Raw genomic sequence first — 25,866 nt, forward strand, 5'->3', positions numbered from 1 at the left:
AAAGCTGAGAATTCATGAATTCAGCAAGAGCCACCCAATGTTTAAATTGCTATAAATCAGGAACTATTAAAAATATTGGAAGGTTGAACGATAGATTAATAGTTGAATAGTTAAAAGGTGTCTGTAGCGTAAAGTATGCTGAAAAATTGTTATAGTACTAGAACTCTAGAACTATAATAATAATAATAATAATAATAATAATAATAATAATAATAATAATAATAATAATAATAATAATAAAATTGCAACAACTAAACAGCCCCACAGCTGTTTAGTGGTTGCCGTTTCCGGTTCCGGTTCTTGTTAAAACAGCCTCAGAGCAAAAGGAGAAAAGATGGCGGCGGCCGAGTCCGAAAGAGAGTCCCCGTCCGATATATGCTCAGAGTTCTTGAGTTTCTCCGCCAAAGAGACCGCGTCGGTAAGCGTCTCCACCTAATGTCAGCTCTTTTGACTTTCTCCTGTCCTCCCCGGTGTCGGTCTGAAATGTGTCGCCTGCGGAAGCCAGTGTTTGGAGAAGAACCAGTCTGTGCTCGGTTTGTTTTTCAGCTAACGCAAATGCTAATGCTAAGAGTTTATTTGTAAAATTAAAGGTGTGAGAAACATCTGAATTGTGTATGCCAGTCATAACTTTGAGCTGAGATACAATCGGTGACTGTCGTTGTATTTACGAGTGTTTGCCGAACGTTTTTTCATTTGGTTAAACCTTATGCGAGTGTTCTGCCGGAGCTTGTTGACTGTTTTTAGTAGCTCCGAACTTGTTTCCAGTTTCAGCTACTTCAGACTTACTTGTCCCAACTGTTCAACTTGTCTTTACTGTGATATGTTAGGAGGAACTTTGCATATTCGTTTTTATAGTTAATACTGCTCCTATTGCTACAGACTCAAAATTCTTGAGTAATTCGGTAATAAATTGATGGTTATTCTCATTATGCAACAAAAAATGGTGACAAAATAAAACAAAGACTCCAATAATCCAGACAGTGTTTTTCTCCTCAGCCTTTAGTGCAGGGTTTTCAAAGTGATGCTGACGAGGGTCACTGCCCTGCTGGTTTCAGCTCCTACTGATCACTGGCTTTTCCAGCTTGTCATTGACTGAACACACCTGGTCAGGGTAATCAGTAGGAGCTGAGGCGGGGATAGTTGGGGAAAACCAACAGGGACAGTGGCCTTTTGATGAAATCTATTATAGAAGATTATTTATAATCTATAATTATGTATATATAACGGTTCAAAAGACCTGAAAATTTCAGTTCACCTGCAGCCTTCCTTTTAAAATTCACTCCTTTGTTGATCTGGCACATTCTTGTCAATGCTTGTTGATGTTAATTATTTAAATACTTAATGAAGAAATTTATTTTTAATGTTAATGTTCTTGGAGGCTAAGAGTGGAAGATTTAGTGGTTCCATGCGTTGTTTTGTGGTGCAGCCTCTGAACTGGTAGTGATACATTTTTATGTCTTTTCTAAATGTGTTGCCGTTGAAAGAGTTAGGGTTATTTTGTGTCATTTTTCAGCAAATCCACGTTATTTATAAATATTTTACCTTATTATATAAGAATATATAGAATATTAGGCTTTTATCTACAGGGACAGCTTTTGCGTTATTCTGATATATGTGGGTCAGTATGTCACTAGGTTAAAACTGACACAGCTCATCTGTGATTCTTTACATTAGGATAGGATTTACTACACTGTAGAATATCCTTTTGCATTGAAGGTTTCACATGTTCAAACTGATGTCTCTAATCCACCCTGGACCCTGTAGGACAAGGATTAACTGTCTCTAACAGTAGCAGAACCACAGGTATTATATTCTGCATTAGTGTAATGGGTGGTTCCCAATTCTCCTGTAGGACCACTGTTTTGCTTTTCAGGGTCAAGAATATTGGACCTGGATGTCTCCAATAAGGTGTATGTAAATATTTAATCTTGAAAGCCATGTCAATTGTCTCACTGGCCTGTCTGACATGACCGAGGGGCTGTCCTTCTTGCTGTTCTAATAAGTGCAGTCAACAACATACTCCACTTTCGGTCTCCCACATAGCAGCGCATCTAACACATTTTATGCTTGAGCACAGTAGCTGTGCGATGTTGATTCCATTGCTGTCAGCTGAACTCTACCAATCAAGTAAGTGGCAATATGAGTAATTCAATTTTGGTCTAAGTTTGTCTTGGGCAACGTTTGGGCTGAGCCCTTTAACTGATTAATCCTTGCTTGTTCTGCTTCTCCTCCATGTGAGACGTTGTTCCCTCACGTTGTTCCCTCATTAGTTCTCGTAATGAAGACTCTGTGGGCGTGAAATAACGCAGGTTTAGGAAATGTGGCTGCAGTTAAGAACATTAGAATTCGATCTGATTACTGTCAGTACCAATACCTTTTTCTCCTCTTCCTTCTCAGCGGTGGCAGGCAGCAGCTGACTTGCAGCAGGAGGTGTACAGTCACCTAGCTTTGTACGTACCAAGAATCCTTTGCTTGGGTCCAAGTGGAGGCGTCAGCAACAGGGAGGAGCAGAGGGAGGAGCAAAGGGAGGACCTGGCCTGTCAGCTGCTTCTCTTGGCTCCTCTGGAGTGGCTCCTGCTGGGTGAGGAACCTGCTGCAGGCCTGGCTCAGCTGCAGGAGAACAACCAGCCGTCGCCACTATGTGGGCATGTGTTCAAAGTGGGTGAGCCCACCTACTCTTGCAGGTAACTAGCCTGCACAGATAACAGACACCTACTTCTGTAAAAATGTCCCAGCCAGTGTACAACTGTCAGGTAATTCAATACAGAAACTACACTATACACGGTCAGTGCTCAGGTACTAAAGTGTGTGTGTGTGCGTGTGCGTGTGTAGGGAGTGTGCAGCTGATCCGACCTGTGTCCTCTGCATGCAGTGTTTCCTGGGCAGTGTTCACAAAGACCATCGATACAGAGTGAGTACATAAGCTGTTTCAGCTGCACTCAGACCTACTGCGAGCCCTGCTGCAGCACGCTTCAGTTGCTCTGTCTTACCGTCTTGTCATTTCTGTATTTTTCTTTAATTTTTAACTGCTGCATGTGATTTTCTTTTATTAGTCTTAGTATTTAAGATGCACCCTCTGTGATCATGTTGTTTGAGAGATTTTTTGCTTAGAGTTAAACTTTCCCTCATCGTAAAGCTGGTGCGCTAGAGTGGACGCGACACCAAGCAAACTTTGTTTACACCTGTGGTCAGGTGATTTCACTAAGATCGGGTGATTTTGAGAGTTTCCACATGTTATCCTCATCGCTGTTTACATCCCCCTCTCTGCGAACACTGCCACGGTGTGTGACGTCATACAGACGGTCGTCTCCAACCTGCAGTCCAGACATCCTGACGTATTTTTTATGGTCTCCGGTGACTTTAATCACACCAGCCTCAACAAGTCACTTCCTCCATTCACCCAGTTTGTGAGCTGTTGCACCAGATGGGAGAAGACACTGGATCTGATATATGCTAATGTTAAGGAGGCCTACTCTTCCACTGCCCTCCCCGCTGTGGGAAAGGGACATACAAGGACCGCGTTGCTCTGCAGTGCTGCTTTGGAATACAGAAGAGCACCTTCAGCTAGAGGCTGATCGGTTTTAGGTGCACCACAGAACACCACCGGAGATCCTTCCTACTAGTTGCCATGAGCCTGTACAACTCCTCCCTTCTCTTGAAGGCTTGATCTTCATCTGTGCAATAACATGTATAATAAAACTTTAGCTAGTAATTAGATGTGAGTGTGTGTAGATGTGTTAGCATTCTTATTTTTAATCTCCCTTCCATATTGTGTACCTCCAGCTGTCTGGGATTAATAAAGTTTTTTGAATCTTAAATTCACTTGACAGATACACACCTGTTGGCATTAACTGTCCAGACCAGATCACCACAGATAGCTGTGCAATCAGTAGTTCTTGTTTTTGTTGTGGTTGGTTCTGTATCTTTAAAGAAATCACACAAGATAACTAGTTAAACTTATACAAATCTAAAGAGAGGACAAGAATTTCTGTGCTTCATAAGGACATCAGGGAGCTCCTGTCAACATGAATTATTTCTGTCTAGAAATTGCTAATAAATTAGAGAATTAAGAGTCCAGAAGACCACTTTTGAAAAACGTTTTCAAAAGGAAGCTTACAGTCTGACGGTCGGACAAATAAACCCTGGTGCGTGCGTGCGCGCACTTTGCAGATGACTACATCAGGAGGTGGAGGATTTTGTGACTGTGGAGATGCTGAAGCTTGGAAGAAGGGTCCTTACTGCCAGAAACACACTCTGACCAATGGCAACAGAGACAGTGAGGAGGTAAGAGAGACATCTGTTGACCTGTCTGTGTGTCTGTCTCTCTCAAGTTTGCTAACTTGGGCACTTTCATCTCCAGGACTCCATAGCTCATCTTCCAGCTGACCTTGTTGCTCGTGGCTACAGCATCTTCTCAATCATCCTAAAGTATGCTGTAGACCTGCTGACCTGGGAGCAGGAGGACCAGCTACCTGCAGGATTAGAGCTACAGTACTCAAATAATTGATCAAATTATAGAGAGCTAAGAACAACTGCAAATTAATGTTAATTAGTCCTTTTTTTATACCCAATGTACCCTCCTGTCCTCTTCGGTGTTCTATTTGTGCAGGGAAAGAGGAGACAACTACTACTGTATGTTGTTTAATGATGAAGTTCACACGTATGAGCAGGTAATCTACACTCTCCAGAAAGCTGTCAACTGCAGCCAGAAAGAAGCCGTCAGCTTTGCCACCACCGTTGACAGAGATGTTAGTAAAATAACAGACATTTGTTTTTAAAGCCACACTGTAGTTCAGCTGCATTCTCCGCTGAGTTGTCAGTGATGTCATGTGGTAATGTGGACCCCAATGTGTATTGGTGCAGGGCAGGAAGTCAGTTCGCTACGGAAATTTACAGTTCTGTGAACAGGCCAAGTCTGTGATTGTGGTGAGTTTGTGACTACTGTGTTCATCAAGCTAACATGTCACATGTTTGTTGGTGCTGATACTTACCTTTCCCAACTTATTCTGGCCTCCAGAGGAACACCAGTCGCCAGTCAAAGCCTCTAAGGGTGCAGGTGATGCACTCGTCTGTTGTTGCTCATCAGTGTTTTGCTCTAAAGGCTCTGAGCTGGTTGGGGCAGATCATTCAGTACTCTGGTATGTCTGGACTCCATTTCCCATAACTCGTATGTGGGTGTCTGTTGCTGCTCCATCTTTGTGTGTTCATGTTTCAGATGGTCTGAGGAGAGTCCTGTGTCAGGTTGCTCTTCAGGAAGGCCTTGAAGGAAAAAGCTCATCCCTGGTCGATCGACTGATGCTCAATGACTCAAAGATGTGGAAAGGTAACCGTGGGTTACTGCACATTTGCTTTGCTACAGAAGCACATGCATGTGCAGCATTATTGAGAAAACCAATCACAGAACATAAATTGTTGTGATGCGTCATTATGGCATTGAGGATGCATCATTTGAACATTTTTAGCTCTGGCATCTGCAAGACTCACCTGATTTCTCTCGTAGGAGCAAGGAACATTTACCACCAGCTGCTGATGAACAGCCTCCTCATGGACCTCAAGTATAAGAAGATCTTTGCCATCCATTTCGCCAAGGTAATGCACCTGCTCCACTGATTGCAGTCAGATAGATATATATAGATAGATGGGTAGATCTACTTTGTTTGTCCCACAGTGGGGAAATTCAATTATTGGAGCAGCCATAGCAAGACAGCAAGTAGTAGAGTAGAGAGAAATGTGCAAAAATGGAACATAAAACATATTTACAGCTCAGTTGCGTGGTGTACTTAAATCGTGCAGCATAGAAGCAACATGTAAAGAAACAAACTCACACAGTACATTAAATATGTATAATAAGTATTCATGTTATTTGCTTAGTTTTTGTTTTACAAAATAAAAACCTTTTTTTACCTATTTCAGAGATTGAAGCTGCAACAATTTTTTAAAATCCACTTTATTCCTAGCCTGCTGTGCTTAGGGATGGGTTTTACTTCTGCACACGCTGCTGACTTTATTATTTGTAATGTTGAGCTGTAGTGTAGCACTAGGGTTGACTGGGGCGTGGCACTCGGACTCCGTGTGAGTTCTACTACTGTTACTGGTCGTTAGCTGAAACTCCAGAAAAGGTCCACTTAAGAGGGCATTTATTTGAACATGACCGGGTTCACTGACTGCTCTCCCTCATACCACGTGTGTTCTCTGTCCAAAATGTGGACATTGTTATCCTCAAATGAGTGACCTTTGTCTTTGAACCTGAGGGGTCCTTCTGCGGCGGGCCACTCTTCTAAGTAGCAGTAATTGGTAAGAAGCTGCTGTTGCTTATTTACACTGTCCCTGAATAAGGTGCCTTATGCTAATGGGCCAGTCAGAACACTCACCAGGACTTTTATCTTCTTGATGAATTGGGAGGTCCCACCTGCAAATGCTTGTTGGATATTAGTTATTTTATTAATCAGCCCCACAGAAAAGGTGTTTGTGTATCATTGTCTAAATGCCACAGATTAGACCAACACTTCAAATTAAAGCTTAAATGACTTCAGTCATTAAATGGCTGAAGTGCCTAAAATGTATCTGTTGTAATGTTTATTGGCCTCACTGTATATTCTAGTGTGATTAGACTGTAACATATGGTAGCTACCTGAAGGTTAAAATTTGGAAACCACCTGCTGCCAGACCACCAGTATCTGGATTTGTTTCTTTTTGGTGGGGGTGGGGGAGCAATGAGCTGGTGAGGTGAAATTTTGTGCCCCCCCCCCCCACTACAGAACTACAGACGCCTACAGACAGATTTTATGGAGGATGACCATGAGCGAGTGGTGTCAGTGACGTCGCTGTCTGTACAGCTCTTCACCGTACCAACCATGGTGAGTACACCTCTGTCTCCTCTGCGCCTCCACACACCTCCCCTCTTTCTCTCTCTTTCCTGCTGGTAGAGTTATGAAAGATTGCAGAGTGACTACGTGATTGATGACCACGACCGTGAGTTCTCCATCACTGATCTGTCAGTACAAATATTCACCGTCCCATCGCTGGTGAGTTAAGTGTTAATAAAGCTGTGAAGTTAACATGTCAGCTAATGCATCATTTTCATTGTCTTACGTAATTTATTTTTTTTTTTGACTCCACCCTCACCCTTTTAATCCTTAGTTCTATCATTCTGGTTTCTGGTCTTTTTTTTTCTTAACGTGTGATTTATATTTATGATTTAGAATGAAGCACAACAGGTTAAGGTAAACTGCTCTATCGAAAAATGGTGGACTGGTCCTTTACTACTATATAAAAAAGAGGCTTGCATTTACCGTAATATCCGGGCTATAGAGCGCACCTGAATTCGAAGGAAATCTTCACCAATTTTGAATGGGGGTTGACCAAAACGACCTTGGGTAATATTTAGGAATGAAGGGACACTCAAATTGCTCCATAATTTCTATGTAGAGAAGTTATTATTTATTCCTCTGGTAAGACACCTTGGCCCCAGCAATGGCCAGGTGGTGAGGGGGCGGGGGCAATATTCAGAAATAATCAATGGTGCGGGTCCTACTGTAGATTATTTAGAAGACAGCAAGTACTTGAGCACGTCTGATATTTGTAGTTAGTTGTATGGACCAGAGTTCATCACTGACAAGGGACTGGACACAGGCAGGATGGTTGTGACTGTGCGCCACAGACATCATCAGACTCAAAGATATATCTGTAGGGGGGAGAGAGAGAGAAGGAAAAGCACAGCTACTGGAGAGACAAGGTTAGTTAAACATGGAACAATAATGGGAGGTTATTGGATAGAAGAGTTAGAAGGAAACATAGGAGCTAAGTGTATAAATTAAGTCCCCCAGTAGTCTATGTCTATTGCAGCTTAACTAAGAGAAGGGTCCTGTGACTAACAATCATTGCCAGTGACCTGAACCATCTCTAACTATAAGCTTTATCAAAAAGGAAGGTTTTAAGCCTGGAATTTAAGGTGAAGTGTGTGTCAGCTTCTTGAACTGGAAGAGGGAGCTGGTTCCACAGTAGAGGAGCTTTGCAGCTAAAGGCTCTGCCTCCCATTCTACATTTAAAGACTCTAGGAACCACAAGTAGCCCAGCGCTCTGAGAACGAAGTGTTCTGCTGGGAGTATAAGGAACTATGAGGTCTTTAAAATAAGAAGGAGCTTTATCATTATGTGCCTTGTAGGGGAGTAGGAGAATTTTAAATTCTATCCTACTTTTTACAGGCAGCCAGTGCAGAGAAGCTTATGTAGGAAAAATGTGATCTCTCTTTCCCCTGTCAAATCTCTGGCTGCAGCATTCTGAATTAGCTGGAGGCTTTTTAAGGATCTGTTAAGACATCCTATGAGTAAAGTGTTACAGTAGTCTAGCCTAAAGGAAAGAAATGCATGCATAAGTTTTCCTACATCGCTCTGAAAAATATAGCTAATATCAGAAGCATCCTCTCTAAGGTGAAAGTAGTTGTTTCTTGTGAACCCCAAGGCCTCCAAATTAGGGGACCCTGGGGTATGTGTGTTTATTTTTTTTTTTTGTGGTAAGCTTTACATCGTAACAAAGCCACTAAATATGTGGAATATAGACATGCCATACATCAAACTGAACAGAGTCTTTGCTTTAATTTTGTATAAAAGTGTCTCACACATCAAACTCAGCCCCAGTAATAAACATAAATACCAATACTCTACAGCACCACCTATCACAGCTAAGGGTTGACACATTTATGGCTCTACGAACCTTTTTGCAACACAAACTCTAACAAATGAAAGCCAACATTCTAACAAGTCCAACAATGCACACCATGTCATGGTACACAATATTTATCTTGTTTTGCGATGTAAAGTTCAAATTAATGGTGAACCAATCCCAGTTTTCATTTAAACTACTTCCTGGGTCATTAACCAAACAATCTATAAAGCGCTGGCCTTCTCTAGAGCCAGCTTTATAATAAAGAGTTTTATTGGCAGCAAGTCTGCTAGTAATTTCCACATTGTTTGTTGGCGTTTGGCTGATTTGTTTGGCTAACAGGGCTGTCAAACTCCTGTTGGTTGGTACATTTTAAAATGGGGATAAGCCCCAGGCAAGTCAGCTCAATCCTGCTCTGGTTCATGCAGTGGCTATATGAGGCATTGCACAATTTTTTGTTAAATAACTATAGATTTTTAATTAGGTATTTAGAAATAAAACTTATTTTGGTCAATATTTCATATAGAAATGAAAATAGAGTTTTACAGCAGAAAAATCAATGCTTTTTTTTGTTTTTCTACAAAAAAACTTTAATTTTGTTCTGCTTTTGTTAAAATTATTTCCTTGCTGACATGATAACACATTGTACTATAATCTTATAAAGGTTTGGAGCTACTGAGGCCTCACTTTACTGAGATATTATCCTACTCTAGATGCATTTTCTTTTCCAGGCGAAGCTGGAATTTTTTGTTTTTTCAAGTTCATTAACTTGTCACCAGTAACACATACACAATTTTTTTTTACACATCATATCACCTCTCACAAGTGTCCCCTACATTATGACACCAAATGCATTCAAATAGCCCTTACAGATGCAGAGACATACCTTACTTTTTATAGGTTGCTATACCCCCGACCTCCATGTGGATCGCAGAGCTCCATTCACACGGTGGTGTTAAAACAGTCCCTGAGACCCTCCTCGGTCTCAGCTGTTCACCTCTTCACTGTGCAGGACACCACCGGCTGCCTGTGTAATACAGGTTTATACACAGGCAGGAGATGCATGATGTTGTGGTCAGCTCTACCCAGGGGTGTTGGGTCTTTAGTGTTGGCATACAATAGGTCCAGTGTTTTATTGTCTCTGGTGGGGCAGGTGAGATAATGGTTGAATGTGGGCAGAGCAGCTGAAGGAGGTCCGCGGTTGAAGTCCACAGAAATCAGGAAGAGGGCCTGTGGGTGCTGTGTCTGCAGCCTGCTGGTGGCTGACAGCAGGGTCTCAGAAGCTGTGTTGGTGTTAGCGGAGGGTTGGACGTACACAGTAATTATAACGTGTGGACCCCCGTGGCAGGTAGAATGGCCTCATGCCCACCGCTAGCAGCTCAATGACTTTGTGTTTGTGACGATGAGTTGGTGTAAACCAGGACATTGCACCATTAAAAGAGAAGCGTTGTAACAGTCAGGCCCCCTCTCTTTCTCTTACCGCTGTCCTCCGTAAGTAAGAGGACAGTAGCTGACCAGCAGCCAGCTCTACTAGCACCGGAGGGAAAAAAAAACTTTTAAATGGTCAAATTCAACACCTTGTCAGGACAAGATCGAGGTACGATTTAAAAGATGAGTGGGTTTATTTACATGCTAAGTTAAACCAATAGTGTTTATTAATAAGTTAAAAGCAGTGCTGAGACAGAGCGAGGCTCTCAAATGAGTTATAACTAGGTTTAGGTTTAGGAGTAATTAATAAATCTGAGTTAAAAATTGCTGCTACTCCTCCACCTCTACCTGTACTTCTAGGAACATGATAGTTGATGTAGCTCATTTGAGTTGACTAATTTAAAGTAACATATTCATCCTGATGTCACCAAGTTTCAGTGAGACAGAACAGATCTATGTGATGGTCACTTATCAAGTCATTTATTAACAAGGATTTAAATGAGAGATCTGATATTTAATAAACCACACTTTATTTACTTACTGTTACTTTGTTCTGTAAGAGGAACATGCAGAGAGGCGTGTAAGACTGCGACTCTGCGTCCTGGGCTCCACTCTGAGTTGTCACGGAGTGAGGAGGCTAAGCAACATGGCCATGTTACTAGAGAGCAGAGAGGCTCTGTCCAACGTGGGATGGACGCCATCTCTTCTAATCAGCCCAGGTTTTTCCCCAAAAGTGCTCCAATTAGCCAGAAAGCCCACATCGTTTGCAGGGCACCACCTAGACAACCAGCGTTAAGAATGACCCAAAAGTCGACAGAATGTCAGTTTGGAAATTATCGAACTCGACCTCCTGTTAATAAAACTGGCTCTAGGCATGGCCAGCGACATGTAGAACGATTACACTTCTAGGGGGGATTCTGACTTAGAGGCGTTCAGTCATAATCCCACAGATGGTAGCTTCGCCCCATTGGCTCACGATTAGTTCTACATGTGGAAAATGGGAACTGGCTGGGCATTAATTAAATTTTTCTTTGTAGCGGAGGGAGCCAAAGCTCCCCCAGAGTCGTCCGTTCTCTGATGGACAGGCCCTTTCATCTAGACTTCTTTTTAAGGTGGCCATTGTTTTGGCTCTTGTACCGTACAGCAACTCTTGCGAGATTTGAGCATAACCACATATTAATGTGGTACCACATTACCAACGATACGACATAACAATGACGGGTACGTACAACACGCAAGCCTCAACAGCTTTCATTTGGATCTGCATGGTGTAAATATCTTGGCCATGTTCTGTGGCATGAAGCTCGTAAGCCGGTAAAAATCCACAAATTAGCCGCATCGATTTTTAAGCCACAGTGTTGAAAGCATGTGAAAAAAGTAGCGGCTTATAGTCCAGCAATTATGGTATTTTTGCATGTGTGTACTTTAGGCCCGAATGCTGATGGTTGAGGAGAACCTGATGACCACAATCATCAGAACCTTTGTGGACCACCTCCGTCACAGAGACCTGCAGGGACGCTTCCAGTTTGACCGCTACACGGCCCAGCAGGCTTTCAAGTTTGGTCGAGTTCAGAGCCTCGTCGGGGACCTCAAGTGAGAACCCCAGTCAAGACAAAATATTAGTCTCATTATCAGATGCGATATTATGTTTAGTCATCAATCTTGTAACAACAGAATCACATCTTTGATAAACTATTAAATTTATCTTAAAATATTATATATAAATACACAAGCATCTGATGGATGTTTGCATAGAGCTAAAGGTTTTTAGTGCCTGGAAACTCAAGGAACCTGGTTTCTCGCTTATGGTCTGGTGCATACACACTCAGTCCCTGCAGTGTCAATGAATCAGTCCTCCCAGTGAATCCAGTTTCTATGAACAGGTATGTCCTGATCAACTGTCCGACGGAGTGGACCCATGATCTTAGAGTCAAATTTCTTGAGGGTCTGGATGCTTTTCTCGAACTGCTCAAATGTATGCAGGTATGAGATTCACCCAGAACCCTTGTTTCTATGCTACTGTGTCACATTTTTTTGTTGTGTGTCTCTCTCTGATCTGGTCTATGTATTTCAGGGTATGGATCCAGTGGTGAGACAAGTGGGGCAGCACATAGAGATGGAGCCAGAGTGGGAGGCAGCATTCACGCTGCAGATGAAACTCACTCACATAATCTCCATGATCCAGGAGTGGTGCTCAACGGATGTGAGTCAAACATGCAATGAATTGCATGAATTGCACTGAATTAGTTCTGGTTTGCCCTCAACACACATTGGGGAGCTTCTAAATGTTTTAAAAAGTGAAATGTCTTTAAATTATAAATTTTACTGCACTCTGTTTATCTCACACAGAACATCTAGTGATCCGATCTTTATAATTTATTAAATCTGCGTCTGTGCTGAAGTTTGATGTGTTGATTTTTTGATCATTAGGAATTGTATGTTATGTATGTTTGTGTTAAATGATGTCCTTTCAGTAAATTGAAACTCCCTTGATTACATGTGACTATGATCAGCATGGAGATGAATATCAGTCAGTCTAGATTTTTCCAAGCGTCTGTGTGTTTTATTTGTCAGGAGCGTGTGCTGATCGAAGCGTATGGGAAGTGTCTGAGTGCACTCAGTCACTGCCACAGCGGCCTGCCAGATGGTGAGCAGCCAATCAAGTTGTGTCTAGCTGGTCACAGTGTGGAGACATTCAGGTATCAGGTCTCTCAGGACAAAGTATCCATACACCTGCCTGTCTGCCGGCTGCTAGCAGGTAAACACCCCCACCGCTTAGAAACACATCACTAATGTATAAAGCATTGATAGACTGAGATTTATTCAGAAGCTGCACTGTGGTAAATACAACCTCTGTCGTCTTGTCTGATTGATGAAAAAAGCTTCAACAGTGTCTTCAGGTTCATCTCAGGTCAGACTGATGCATGTTCCTCTCAGGTGAGACTGATGCTGTCTGTTCTCAGGTTTGCACGTGCTCCTCAGCAGGACTGAAGTGGCCTCTCGTTTCCCAGAGCAACTTCCTCTGGTCAGTTGCTAAGTGATGGATTGTTTCATCAGCTGAGAACTAAGCCAAAGCTGATATTAATTTAACGAATGTTGATTGTTATATTAGCTGTTCTTTTAGTTTCTTTTAGAGGACACTGTTTTCCCCTTGTAAACCTTACAGGCTATACCTGCTCAATGCCTAGCAGCGAGCAGCCACACATGGGCCACTCACTGGAACAGTGCCCGTGGGGCTAGTGTGGCTTAAGGATACACCTTGAAGCCAGAGGCAGGGACCCTGGCAGATGCCCTACCTATTAAGCTACCAGGCCTTTAGTCTGCATTATTTTTTTTATTTTCCTCTTTGAATAATATAACATCTACACTAATATGAACTTGTACATTACACATGTACAAGTACACGGCAACAAAATGCAGTTTAGGTCTAACCAGAAGTGCTATAAGCAGTAAGTGCAGGATATAGATATGTGCAAGAGAAAAATATGGATGGTATGTACAAGTGGGTATGCAATGCACATAACATACAGGTTGATATTAACTATAATCAGGGAGTTACAATAGATGAACATAGATTAGCTGTTGCTATAGTATATAATATACGGACAGAATGTAAATATTGCTATTAATTTACACGTATATTCAATTCAATTTAATTCAATTTTATTTATATAGTGCCAAAGCACCACAAAGTTATCTTAAGGCACTTTACAAAATAAGGTTTAAGACCTCACAACTAAACCCAACAAATCCCACATACAGCATGCATTTAATTTGACAGCAACAGTGGAGAGGAAAAACTCCCTCTCTAACGAGGAAGAAACCTCCAGCAGAACCGGGCTGAATGTGGGCGGCCATCTGCCTCGACCGGTTGGGGTGAGGGGAGAGAGAGAGAGAAAAGCACAGCAACAACAACAAGCAACAACAGAGCGCAGGCAGGATGGTTGGAATATGGTTGGATTGGTTGGAATATAAGGATATATGTATATATATATAGTATATATATATCCTCCTGATCGATAGATCGATCGATGGATATCTAGATATAGATATCGATATATAGATATAGACATATATGATATACTATTTAGTATAATCAGGGATTTACATATTTACTTAGGGGTTAAATGTGCCATATTATATAGTGCAATGATTATGGGGTGAATGTAGGGGTGTGGGGCAAGGGAGTCAGCGGCATCAGTGGGGGGCAGAGTTCAATAAGGAGACAGCTCTGGGAAAGAAAGTGTTCCTCATTCTGCTTTTGTCCGGGGGAACCCAAAGCGCCTACCCAAAGGCAGGAGAGAGAACAGTTCATAGGCGGAGTGAGAGAAGTCCTTAAGAATACTGCATGCTTGACGCATACAGTATTTCTTTTGGCTGTCCTCAATGGCCAGAGTAGCTTCTCTGTGAAAATCATGAATCATAATGTGTGTGCATCTGCGTGTATGTGTGTTTATTCTGATCAAACAAAATGTTTGTCTTCAGGGTGAACTTAGCCCCCCCCTACTGATCGAACTCCCCCTCCGCTGCCTGGTGCTCTGTGCACAGGTGCATGCTGGGATGTGGAGGAGGAACGGCTTTTCTCTCATCAACCAGGTGATCCACAAAACGAACATTTCTTTGTTTCTTTAGTAATATGACCTAAAGCAGATTTCGACGCAGTCAAACTCGATTAAACCAAAGACAACCGCACACAAATATTAATATATAACTCTATATGACCCATGAGAAGTGATTGTAGTGTCACCACATGGTTCTTGTTGAAGTGTGTGGTTGTGACCAATCTATCTTTTATTACTACTACTTCTATTAATGTATCCTCATGGTCTTGGCCAACTGTAGATGAGCAGTATTATTCAGGGTTCTCGGACCTCCTTCTTTCTTCATCTTGTTTTCGTATGTCTCATCGACCCAGTTAAACTCAGAGGTTTCCACGCCACATAGTAACACAGGTGTCACTACTGGCTGTGCCTGTTTCCTTTTCAGATCTACTATTACCACAATGTCAAGTGCAGAGTTGAGATGTTCGACAAAGACGTCATTATGCTGCAGGTAGAAACACCCCGCTGGTTCTGATAATGCTGCTGCCCAGAGTGAGTTGATGTTTGAGAAGCGTTTGTCTTCTGATGCAGGCGGGGGCGTCGATGATGGATCCAAACCATTTTCTGATGATTGTCCTAAGCCGCTACGAACTGTTTCACATTTTTAACTCTGCAGATGTCAGGAAGAGATACAGGGAGACCAACAAGGTCAGTGTGTCTGTTACTCTGCAGGCTGTAATAAGTCCGGAGGCAGACCACATGATTCCTTGGTTGTCCTGTGCAAACTTTGGCGATTTAAAGCCTATTCTGATGCTCTATTGACACAGTGCCATCTGTTACAGGATGTTGTTCAGCAGAACAACACTTTAATTGAAGAGATGCTTCACCTCATCATCATGGTTGTTGGTGAGTCTATCTTGGCTGTTTTCAGTAACTAAGATTAAAACTAGAATTGTGTTGAGTAGATTTAATCAGCTTTATTGTCATTACACATGTAAATACAGTTTACAGCCCACTGCTCCCCCAGTGGATGAGTTAAATGCAGAAGGCATTGTAGTGTGATATGGCTGTGTGCCAGAATGGGTGGTGTTCACTGAATTGCAGAGTTAGTTTCAAGAATCTTTGTTGATGCCATAGATAATCCGTTGTTCTGTCAGGTGGTTCTTGCTCTGCCCAAAAGGTTCCTTGTGTGTGTGTAAGAAATCTCATTTGTGGTACAGGTGAACGCTACGTAGCTGGCGTGGGTCAGGTGGAGGCCTTTGATGAGGTCAGAAGAGAAATCATCCACCAGCTGTCAATTAAACCGATGGCTCACAGTGAACTTGTGAAGGCTCTCCCAGAAAATGTGAGCTGCATCTCTGTTTCTCTGCTGTGCCTGTTTTAACTGACAAGTCTATAGAACATTAATGTCTTTCTTTTTTCAGGGGAACAAGGAGACCGGTCTAGAAAAAGTCATCGACAGTGTTGCTTCATTCAAGTCAGTAGTTTTTCTTTGATTTGAACTTGACTTTAAGTAAAGTTTAAGTGTAATGTTTCTGCCCCCTGCCCTGTGATTTTAATTATTTTTTTGCAAAACAAATAATCAAAGTCTATAAAGGTAGAAACCTTGGCCAAAACCAGGTTCAGGGTGTACAGTTACTACCTCAACGGCTTTAGGTGACGGGATAATGAAGACAGGGGGGCCGGCTCTGGGAAAAGGTGAACTAGGCGGGCGCCTAGCCATCGAGAGCCGAGGTGGGGAGCGCATAGTCTCAATCACGAGCCAGGGGGCGCATAATTGCAGGGGGCGGCATATAATCGCGTATAATATAACATAACATGTAATCGCGAGTACATGGCGCTAAATCATTTTGTTGCCTAGGACGCCAACTTGGCCAGGGCCGCCCCTGAGTGAAGATCATGTGGAGGAGAGTAGCTTGGTCCCGGCAGTCTACAGCTAAAAGGCATAAGACACTGATGGTTACAAAGTCGTCCTACATAGTGAGGACTTACAGTGGACCAGCCTAGACGTTACAACAGCCTGGATTTGTTTTTTAGCATAACTTTGACAATTATGCTTTTAGTGATATTAATCAGGTGACAGGCCTTTTTTTGTGTCTCTTTTGAAGAATATATAGTGATCCATCACGGCATTACTGAGGCCAGCTCTGAATAGATGGCGTCTGTGATCTTGCCTTAAAGTGAAAGGACAGTGTGGGACTCTCTGGCCTTTGTATTGGTTGTGTGTGATGTGTGTGAGCATTTCCCAGTAACATCACATAAGGAAGCTGTCCATTCACACAATGCGAGTGGAAATGTATGTCTAACCTACCATGATTTTTGAACCAACCATCAACCCTACACCAGTTGTTGTGTCAGTAATTAGTACATGTAATGTTGGATTTCCCCACTTAGGGCCTAAAGTCCTTCCTCCCTGGCTAAATGAGGCAGCAGTATTCCTGCAGAAACCAGGAGTTCAACTTCACTCATTGATCTTTGAGAAATAGATGCTTCCAGCATTCACTGTTTAGTTTTTTCCATTGGACATCTTTCTTTCTTATTTTTCTTCTGTCCGTTTTTTGGCGCGTAACTACTACTTTAAGCTACAAAAGCCAATACAATATCAAAATATTCAGCTTTTTGAGGAGACTGCTAGTTTTCTTATTCATATCTTTCATACTTTAGCTTTGGCTACTTTATCTTTAACTACATCAGCCTACTTTAAGCTACAGACATCATTTAAATTACAAAACTCTTAATCTATTCAGCTTTTTAATATCTTTAATAGTTAGCAGTTTAAGCATAGGGTGGTTTTTGAGGAGATCTCAGCTTTTCCATTAGTGTGTATTGTGTGAGCTAGAGTGCGTGATGTCACAGCTAGAGTGTGAGGACAGGTTTTTTTAAGACAGAACTTTTCTCTTCAACTCGTCTCTATGAATTTCTCCCATAGACTCCAATGGAAATGTTTCGCTGGCTTCTGGGGAGAAACGCAGAAGACTGGCACTTTTGAATCTCGACTGTGGCCACAATTTTCACTCCTCAAAAATAAAACTCAACAGGTGCTCTCTCAGCCCTGTTAACCTATGATTCATAGATAATGTTGTATTGGCATATTCACCTTTGCATCAGGTTGACCTTTAAACTATTGCAACCTTCAGCTTTTTGTTTAGCACATAAGTCATTTCAAAATAAAAGCACCAATCTATATGTTTAGCCTCTATTCTATTAGTGTCTTTGAATGCGTAATTGTGACTAGTTAATGAGACTATTTCATAATTTAGAAATTAAGCATGCACACCTACTCCAAATATTTTTAAAATAAAGCAGCAATTCATATCTTTACCTTTTTAATAGCATTATTTGTGCCTTTTTAATGCGTAATTGTGACTAGTTAATTAGACTATTTTATAGTTTACGTATTAAGCCCACACACTCTAAATTAAGAATTAAGAATGCCTTTATTAGTCCCACAGCGGGGAAATTCCCATCAGCAGCCAGGTTACCCGGCGCTAGTCCGACAGTGGAAGCAAATTGCAGTACAAACAGTAAAAATAAAACGCACACACATACAGTATCACACAGTACAAGTGGAAACCTTGCTGGAATTTTTTCTTGGATTCATCAGGACAGATAGATAAGGTCGGAGAGCAGACAGTGAGACTGTAAGGAGAGAGGGGGGGGGGGTGTATCTGAATCAGTGTAATGAAGTGTTGTTTATAGAAGTATGACCGAGGCCGACCAAGATGTTTACAGGTCAGTCCAACAGTTGTCCTTGAAGGGAGTCACAATAAGGGGAAGAGGATAGATAGAGGCACAGCTGGTGAGCTAGATTGGACCCGGGAAGGGAGGGGTGAGGGAGAAGGGACAGAGTAATACACAGCCAAAATTAATACATATTAACAATCCATGACTAATTTGTCTAGATCAATACTCCAATGGGTCAGAACTCAGGGCTTCTTCGCCTCTTGTGGGACCATGGGTCACCCGTGACATCTCCTCAAGCCTGTCAGACAAGGCTGTCACCATATTCACCAAGTGTTTAGTCTGTCTGCAGATGTTATCCCTCTGTCTCTTGTCTTCCTCTGTACGGGCTGAGATCTTATTAGTCAGTCCTGTGATCCGGGCATCCGAACGGGCTGAGATGTTACAGATCAGTCCTTCAATCCGGGCAATCCTCTGGTGTAATTCCGTCAGCCGAGTAACCATGGCCCCCGTCGGCGTTTGCAGCTCCACAGCCGGTGGACACGCCAATGAGCCGGCCACAGATTTTCCAATCTTTCCAATCTTCCGATAAAGCAGGGCACCACCAAAGCCAATCATGAGTAGCCCAGTTATCAAAGTCCAAAATATGAATAGATCCTCTGCATCCTCGATGGACAGAGGCTCCAGACACAGGGGGCACCAGGAATCCCACGCGTCCCGCACGTAGCCGAAGGCAAAAGTCCCCAAGGGGCAGAGTGGTTCTCCCGGAGATTCTTTCCTTTGTGAAAACATTTTGTCCAATGCGCTGAGTGACCAGTTGATTAGCTCCATAATGTTATTCCAGAATAGCAGATCAGGGTGCTCAGAAAAAGACAAGACAAGGACACTGCAAGCAAAAGCAGAGTGGGAGCAGAAAGAAAACACGTCTGCACTCCTCGAGAGGCGGAAGTAGAAAAATCCTCCTTTTTAAAATAAAAGGAACAAATCAGATCTTTGGCTAGAAATATTTCTACTTTGAACTGGTTTATTATGACTATGTATTAAGACTATTGTACTGTTTAGCAATTGCTACATGCTTTTGTCATATTTTTTTTTCAAAACAAAAGCACCAATTCAGATTTTTAGATAAAATAATATGATAATATAATATTATGACTAGTTAATAAGACTATTTTACTGCTGTGCAATTTCCTGCACATGCACTGATTCAATTTTCTAACTTATTTGTCACTTTGGATTTGTCTGGTTAAATATGACTACAAATGTATAGTTTAACAATTTTACACACACACACACACACACACACACACACACACACACACCACCTCCTGATCGTTTCAAAAGAAAGCACCAATCAAAATCGTTAGCTTCACTTGCACTGTTTCTGCTTTTGTCTGGTTAATTAGACTGTTTCACTTTTTAACAATTATTTGCGGATACTTCCGTCAAATATTTTCACAACTTTGAGCTATTCTTTCAGCTTTTGAACTTAAAACTTTAATTATAATATTTAGCTGCTTAATACGTTAAGCTAAATTACGTCAAATTAAGCAAACCTTTTTCCTTCTTTCATTTTCAGCAGTTTTTCAATATTATCAAATCTTTTTTAAGTTCTTCAATTTGAAATTCAACTATTTTAGCTTCTTCTGTAAAAATTCAACTTTGTTTAAACAACTCCTATTTCTCTTCAGATACAATTAACTATGCTTTACATGCTTCAGCTTTTCTCAGTTATTTAAAAGTGTCAGCTACACTTTTTTTCTTCAGGAATTTATTCAGCATGGAAGCATTCACTGTACATTTTCTTATGGAAATGCCTTATCTATTTCTTTAATATTGATCCTCGGTGTCCACAACAGCTTTATGTACATTAATGATGAGGTCATTACACTTTTTTGTAATTAAACACACACTACCTCAATCTTGAAAGAATAAAAACATCAATCTAGAGCTTTAGCTTAAATGCCGTTAATTGTGCTTTTGACTGGTTATTTATGACTAGTGAATGAGACTATTTTACAGTTTAGCAAAATTAACATGCTTCATATCCTTTCAGAATAAAAGCGCCCATTTAAATCCATCCTTTTATTAGCAATATTGTGCTTTTGACTTGCTGTTTTTGGTTAGTTAATGAGACTCTTAATATTATAACAATTACCCATATTTGTTTCCTCTAAATTCTTTCAATCCAGATCTATAGCTTAAGCCCAGTAGTAGATTCAAGAGCAAATACCAAATACCTTAGCAAATACCTGTGAATCCTTCCTTCAAAGCTCCAATTCTCAATTTAAATCTCAACTGCCTAATCTGCATCTGATTCCAGCTGTTTTAAATGTTTCCACAACTATCAGCTTTTCTTTCAGCTACTAAACTCAAAACTATTTATTTTTTGATAATTAAGTTGTATTTCATCAAATGAAGCGAACTTTCAATGTTTCAGCTATTCCCAAGCAATATATTGAGCATGAAAGCATTCACTGCATTTTCCCCTGAAATGCTTTTCTAGTACTTCTTATTACCCTGTTTTTCGGTCGGTTTCATAGGCTCAACGCTTAATTGTATAAACGTCGTTCAACTTTCTAAACGTGCATCATTGCTAGGAGATGGGGCCTATTTTCATGCTTTCAGCTTTTCAACTTTTTTCGTCGTGTTTTTATAATGGTGGTCTATGGGAATCGTAATTCAATTTTTTGTCAATGTACGTCTTTTCATCGGCATCTGTCATCATCCTACTTTGGCATAGAATTGTCATTCAAACTTCAAAAGCGCCTATCTTTCAACTTTCTCCACATAAATCCACGTTATAAACGCTATACGTTTTATATTTTTCAACTTGTGAGCGTTTAAATATCAGGTGGTGTGTTTTTTTTTTTTTTTTTTAAGCTTTTCAATAGTATTTATGCGTGAGCTGGAGTGTGTGATGTCACAGATAGAGTGCGAGGGCACGTCTTTTGTTTTTTTAAGACAAAACTTCTGTCTTTAACTCATCACTACAGCCGCAATTTTCCCCCTATCAACCTAATTTTTTTCACTGAATCGTCATTCTAATGATGTGTTTGGCTAAGTGTTTTGGAAATTTTCCATAAAGACGTAGATGAGAGAGAGTTGTCCTTTTGTGCGATTTATTGAAATAATAAAGAAAATAAAAATAATGGGGAAAGCAAATAAAAAGCATGGATGTTGATCGTGCAAATCAACAAACCAAAAACCAGCTGGGGAGATCAGTGCACACACCACGAAGGTGTGATGCAAAGAGCCCACGATCCTCAAGTTGCTTCTGCCTTTTAACCCCTTTCTCTGGCTCTGGTGGAAGGTCTCTCTGCAGCAATGGAATTGTTTGTGCCACCTTATCTCGCTGTGAGTGAGAATGTTTGCTTTCTCACTTCTGCATTGTCATGTCTTGTTATCCAAAGGAAGGAACATCGAGCTTCCAAGACAAGATGCATTCGCTTTACCAGCCTTGGGTCTAGTGGGGAGTCAGATAGGATGGAGCCAGAGTCCAGTGTAAAAGACAAACATATATCATAAATTATTAGTCAGTCAAATGGAACATCAGATGTTTAGACTTGATGTACGACAGGGTGCAAGAGATTATTTGTTTGTGTAAGAATGTTCAGTATTGCATCTAACCAGCACATGACGAGTGTATAAAAAATAGCACAAGGCAAAATTTTTCCATTACACTAAGCCATCAGGCCTATACTTTAGTCGCTATCAACCTCAAAGCGCAGAGAAATCCTTTATTTCCCCCATAGACTCTAATAATGAATTTTGGCAGACGCTTGGGTGACATGCCAAAAGGGACTTTTGTGAAATTGTGATAACTATTATGGTTTTGCCTCAACAAGCCTGTTCATGAGGGGTCAAACTCTGCTTTCATGGAGCAGAGTGGGCCTGATTTTCCCCCACTTTCGTCTTCATGACAACAGCAATGCTGTAGTAGATGAGTGACTGAGCTTAGAAACAGTTTGACAGGTCAACCTCCTAAGGCTCAGTGTCCATATATTACTGAATAGTTCATTACATTGTCGCGTCCTCTAAATCCTTTCAAAATGGAAGCACAAATCAAAATTATTAGATTTAATACCAATTTTGACTACTTAATGAGACTATTAAGTTTAGTATTTAGCCACAAGTAAAAGCACCAATTATATTCCAAAATATTCAGTTTTAAAAGCAGTAATTTTGCTTTTTAAATGGTTAATCATGACTATTTAAAAAGACTATTGTACAATTTAATAAATAACTACACACACTCCCTCCAAATCCTTTCAAAATAAAAGCCTCAATGCAATTTATTAGCGTTCATAGTAAAATTTCTGATTCTGACTAAATCATTTCTAATGTGTAATGAGAGTATTTGACAGTGTAGTAAACAAAAATGTACTCTTGCCTTACCTTTTCAAAATAAAAGCACCCGCACACAGACGTCCTCTGAATCCTTTTAACCTTTCTTCACTTTATAAATTCCAAATTTAAAAAAGGTAAAGTTATTTTTGTGATAGCTATTAAGGTTTTGCTGGAACAGGCCTGTTTATCAGGGGTGAAACTCTCCTTTCACAGAGCAGAATAAGCCTGATTTTCCCGCCTATTGGCAACGGCACAGCTGCAGGGTTGATTGACAGGTCAAACTCCTGATGCTCAGTGTCTGCAGCAGTTCCATGCTTATTACTAGTTATTATTGATAATTACTGATATTAAACAATTGCATTGTGTAGTAATTAAGCACACTTTTTCTCTAAATCCTTTTAAAATAAAAGCACCAAGCCAGTTACTATCAACATTTATATGAATGTTAAAGTCTCCCACTATGACTTTATCTGTGTTTAGAACTAAATCAGATAAGAATTCAGTTTAGAACTCTGAATAAGGAGCAGTAGGACAGTAAACCTGCCAAACACAACTGGCTTCTGTGTTTTAGAGTCTGGGTGAGAGTTAGACTCTCAAATGAGTTAGAACTATGTTTAGGCTTAGCAGTAATTAATAACTCTGAGGTTTTTAAAGTGCTGCTACTCCTCAACCTCTACCTGTACTTCTAGGAACATCATAGTTGATGTAGCTCATTGGAGTCGACTAATTTAAAGTAACATTCATCCTGCTGCAGCCAGCTTTCAGTGAGATAGAACAGATCTATGTGATGGTCACTTATCAAGTAATTTAATAACAAGGATTTAGATGAGAGAGATCTGATATTTAATAAACCACACTTTATTAGCTTACTTTTACTTTGTTTTGTAAGAGGAACTGTTTTGATGTTTATTAAATTCTGGTAAGTCACTACTCTTTGATTTGTTTGTGACTTATATAGTTTAGGTGGACACAGTCTCTATGCAATAGGGGTGGCGGCTGTAGAGAACATGCAAAGAGGCGTGTAAGACTGTGACTCTGCGTCCTGGGCTCCACTCTGAGTTGCCACGAAGTGGGGACACTAAGCAACATGGCCATGTTACTAGAGAGCAGAGAGGCTTCGTCCAACGTGGGATGGACGCTGTCACGCTGTGAAACATTTCCAAATCGAGGGACGGAAGAGAGAGAGAGAGATAGGCTTTAGTGGTCAAAAGAACTGTATGTCTTTTTAATGAATGTCGTTCTTTTGTTTTTTATCTGTGTCCAAATATATGTAAAATCATGTTCAGTCATCAACAAAAATCAACAGTGGATCTCATGCAAAGCACCGTAGAAAGTAATTGCTGTCAAACAAGAGTGCTGCTATATTTAGCAGTAGTATATCTGCTTTCGACTGGTTAATTATGACCATTTAAAGACTAATTAATAGTTAAGGGAAGTGGAAGAGAAGTGGAAATGTGTGGATAATTAAGTCCTTTCAAATTATAAGCACCAATCCAAATTTTTAGCTTTAATGGTACTATTGTTGCTTTTGAATGATAAATTCAAAAGACAATTTTATAGTTTAGTAATCACCACACACCCTCTAATTCTTTTCAAAATAAAAGCACCTATGTCATTACCTTTTTTTTAAATGGCAAAATATTTGGTTTTGACTAGTTATTAAACTGTTTTACAGTTGAGCAATTAACCACAAATACTTCCTTCAATCCTTTCAACATAGCTTTTTCATGATCGTCAATAATGCACCTTGGTCACCTTTTTAATCTGTCACCTTTTTACCTTTGTCATCGTTTTGTTGTAGTAAACGTCTTTACGTCAGCAACTTATCAGCGTTCTTTTGGTTAACAAAACAGTTCTCCCACGAAATTTCTCAAATTTACTTTTCTAGTGCTCTCAGTCTGGAGCTGGTTCTTGCGCCACATCATCTTTTTCTTGGCCTGTGACATTGTCTGCCTATTCTACAGGAAGCCAGGCGTGACTGGTCGGGGTCTGTATGAACTGCGTCCTGAATGGAACAAACATTTCAACCTCTACTTCTATCACTACAGCAGAGCTGACCAGTCCAAGGTACGTCCCCTGGTCTGAGTATTGGTCTGAGTCATAATTCTGGGTGTTGCCATGGTAACTGTGTGTGTTTCAGGCTGAGGAGGCTCAGAGGAAGCTGAGAAAACACAACGGAGATGACACAGGTAAGCACATTTTATTAGTGACATGGATCCAAAATTGGTGTGATATCTATGGCAATAATACAATAATTGCGTGCGTGTCATCTTTAAACTAGTTTTTACATTAAACAACAGGGCATACCACCAAACCAATATATTTATTACAACATCATCTATGAATCTAACCTGGGTTTATTTACTCTGTATAAAACCTGGACCTGGTTTCTCCTAGGGTGGTGTTTGGGAAACAGTTTTTTGCACCATGTGGGCTGTTTCTTACCAGTCTATAAGAATCATCATTTAGCTTTCCTCTTCATCAGCTTCTGGTTCAAGTTTTTTAGCTTTTCCATTAGTGTATATTGCTTGAGTGAATGATATCACAGCCTGTTTTTCCCCCACCTTCTGTCTCCATTAGAACAGCACAGCTGCAAAAAATAATTAAGCTCAAACAGTTTACCTGACAGGTCAAACTACTGATACAGATGGAGTAGGGTTTGCGCTCGTCTTCGTCCCACGCATTTTCTTCTTTCAACTTTTTCTAGTTTAGGTTGATCGCTCAAGCGAGGAAAACCTGAACGGAAACAATGATGACAGATCAGTTACCTCCTGGGACTATAATGTATTTGACTCCTGACCAGTTGTTGTCAGTGATGTATTTGCAGCTTCTCATCATGGTAACATCCTGTCCTGTCCAGCCCTGCCCCCCCCTCCACCTCCCCCTCTCTGCCCTCTGTTTGCCAGCTTGGTCAACCTACTGCAGTGTGATGTGCTACTGGCCATGGAGGGTGCCGTCCTGCAGTGGGCTGTGGAGCCCAGCGGGGGGGGGTGGACCGAGTCCATGTTACAGAGGGTGAGACACAAACACGTTTAACCTAATGACTCTCAGATGTGATGGACTCTTTAAATGGACATTACGTCTTTCTACATTTGATTGTTTTAAAGACTGAGGAACAAATAGTAGCATAGATACACGGAAGCATCTGTTCTTTTAGGTATAGTTACAGGACTGTTCAAAGTGTTTGGTTGTATAGAAATGTGCA

At 40.9% G+C, this 25,866-nt stretch overlaps 1 protein-coding gene across 3 annotated transcripts in view; it reads left to right on the forward strand.

Moving 5' to 3' along the window:
• The first annotated feature begins 287 nt into the window (after window positions 1-287).
• ubr2 (ubiquitin protein ligase E3 component n-recognin 2) overlaps window positions 288-25,866 on the forward strand; it is a 34,337-nt gene continuing 8,758 nt past the window's right edge. Inside the window, exons 1-26 of one of the 3 annotated variants that reach the window (XM_055502398.1) lie at window positions 288-418; window positions 2,398-2,684; window positions 2,833-2,911; window positions 4,171-4,284; window positions 4,361-4,491; window positions 4,610-4,748; window positions 4,864-4,926; window positions 5,018-5,138; window positions 5,216-5,323; window positions 5,501-5,589; window positions 6,759-6,857; window positions 6,927-7,025; window positions 11,519-11,682; window positions 11,973-12,072; window positions 12,164-12,292; window positions 12,664-12,847; window positions 13,053-13,114; window positions 14,575-14,685; window positions 15,076-15,141; window positions 15,222-15,338; window positions 15,473-15,536; window positions 15,851-15,975; window positions 16,055-16,107; window positions 24,626-24,728; window positions 24,802-24,850; window positions 25,465-25,676. In XM_055502398.1, the coding sequence (XP_055358373.1) occupies window positions 335-418; window positions 2,398-2,684; window positions 2,833-2,911; window positions 4,171-4,284; window positions 4,361-4,491; window positions 4,610-4,748; window positions 4,864-4,926; window positions 5,018-5,138; window positions 5,216-5,323; window positions 5,501-5,589; window positions 6,759-6,857; window positions 6,927-7,025; window positions 11,519-11,682; window positions 11,973-12,072; window positions 12,164-12,292; window positions 12,664-12,847; window positions 13,053-13,114; window positions 14,575-14,685; window positions 15,076-15,141; window positions 15,222-15,338; window positions 15,473-15,536; window positions 15,851-15,975; window positions 16,055-16,107; window positions 24,626-24,728; window positions 24,802-24,850; window positions 25,465-25,676 (2,952 nt within the window). In that variant the 5' untranslated portion in view covers window positions 288-334. The remainder of the gene's footprint in view (window positions 419-2,397; window positions 2,685-2,832; window positions 2,912-4,170; window positions 4,285-4,360; window positions 4,492-4,609; window positions 4,749-4,863; window positions 4,927-5,017; window positions 5,139-5,215; window positions 5,324-5,500; window positions 5,590-6,758; window positions 6,858-6,926; window positions 7,026-11,518; window positions 11,683-11,972; window positions 12,073-12,163; window positions 12,293-12,663; window positions 12,848-13,052; window positions 13,115-14,574; window positions 14,686-15,075; window positions 15,142-15,221; window positions 15,339-15,472; window positions 15,537-15,850; window positions 15,976-16,054; window positions 16,108-24,625; window positions 24,729-24,801; window positions 24,851-25,464; window positions 25,677-25,866) is intronic. The other 2 variants (XM_055502399.1, XM_055502400.1) reach the window with 2 other exon arrangements.

Source organism: Betta splendens, chromosome 15 (genome assembly GCF_900634795.4).
Source record: "Betta splendens chromosome 15, fBetSpl5.4, whole genome shotgun sequence".
In the NCBI taxonomy this organism is placed as follows: domain Eukaryota; kingdom Metazoa; phylum Chordata; class Actinopteri; order Anabantiformes; family Osphronemidae; genus Betta; species Betta splendens.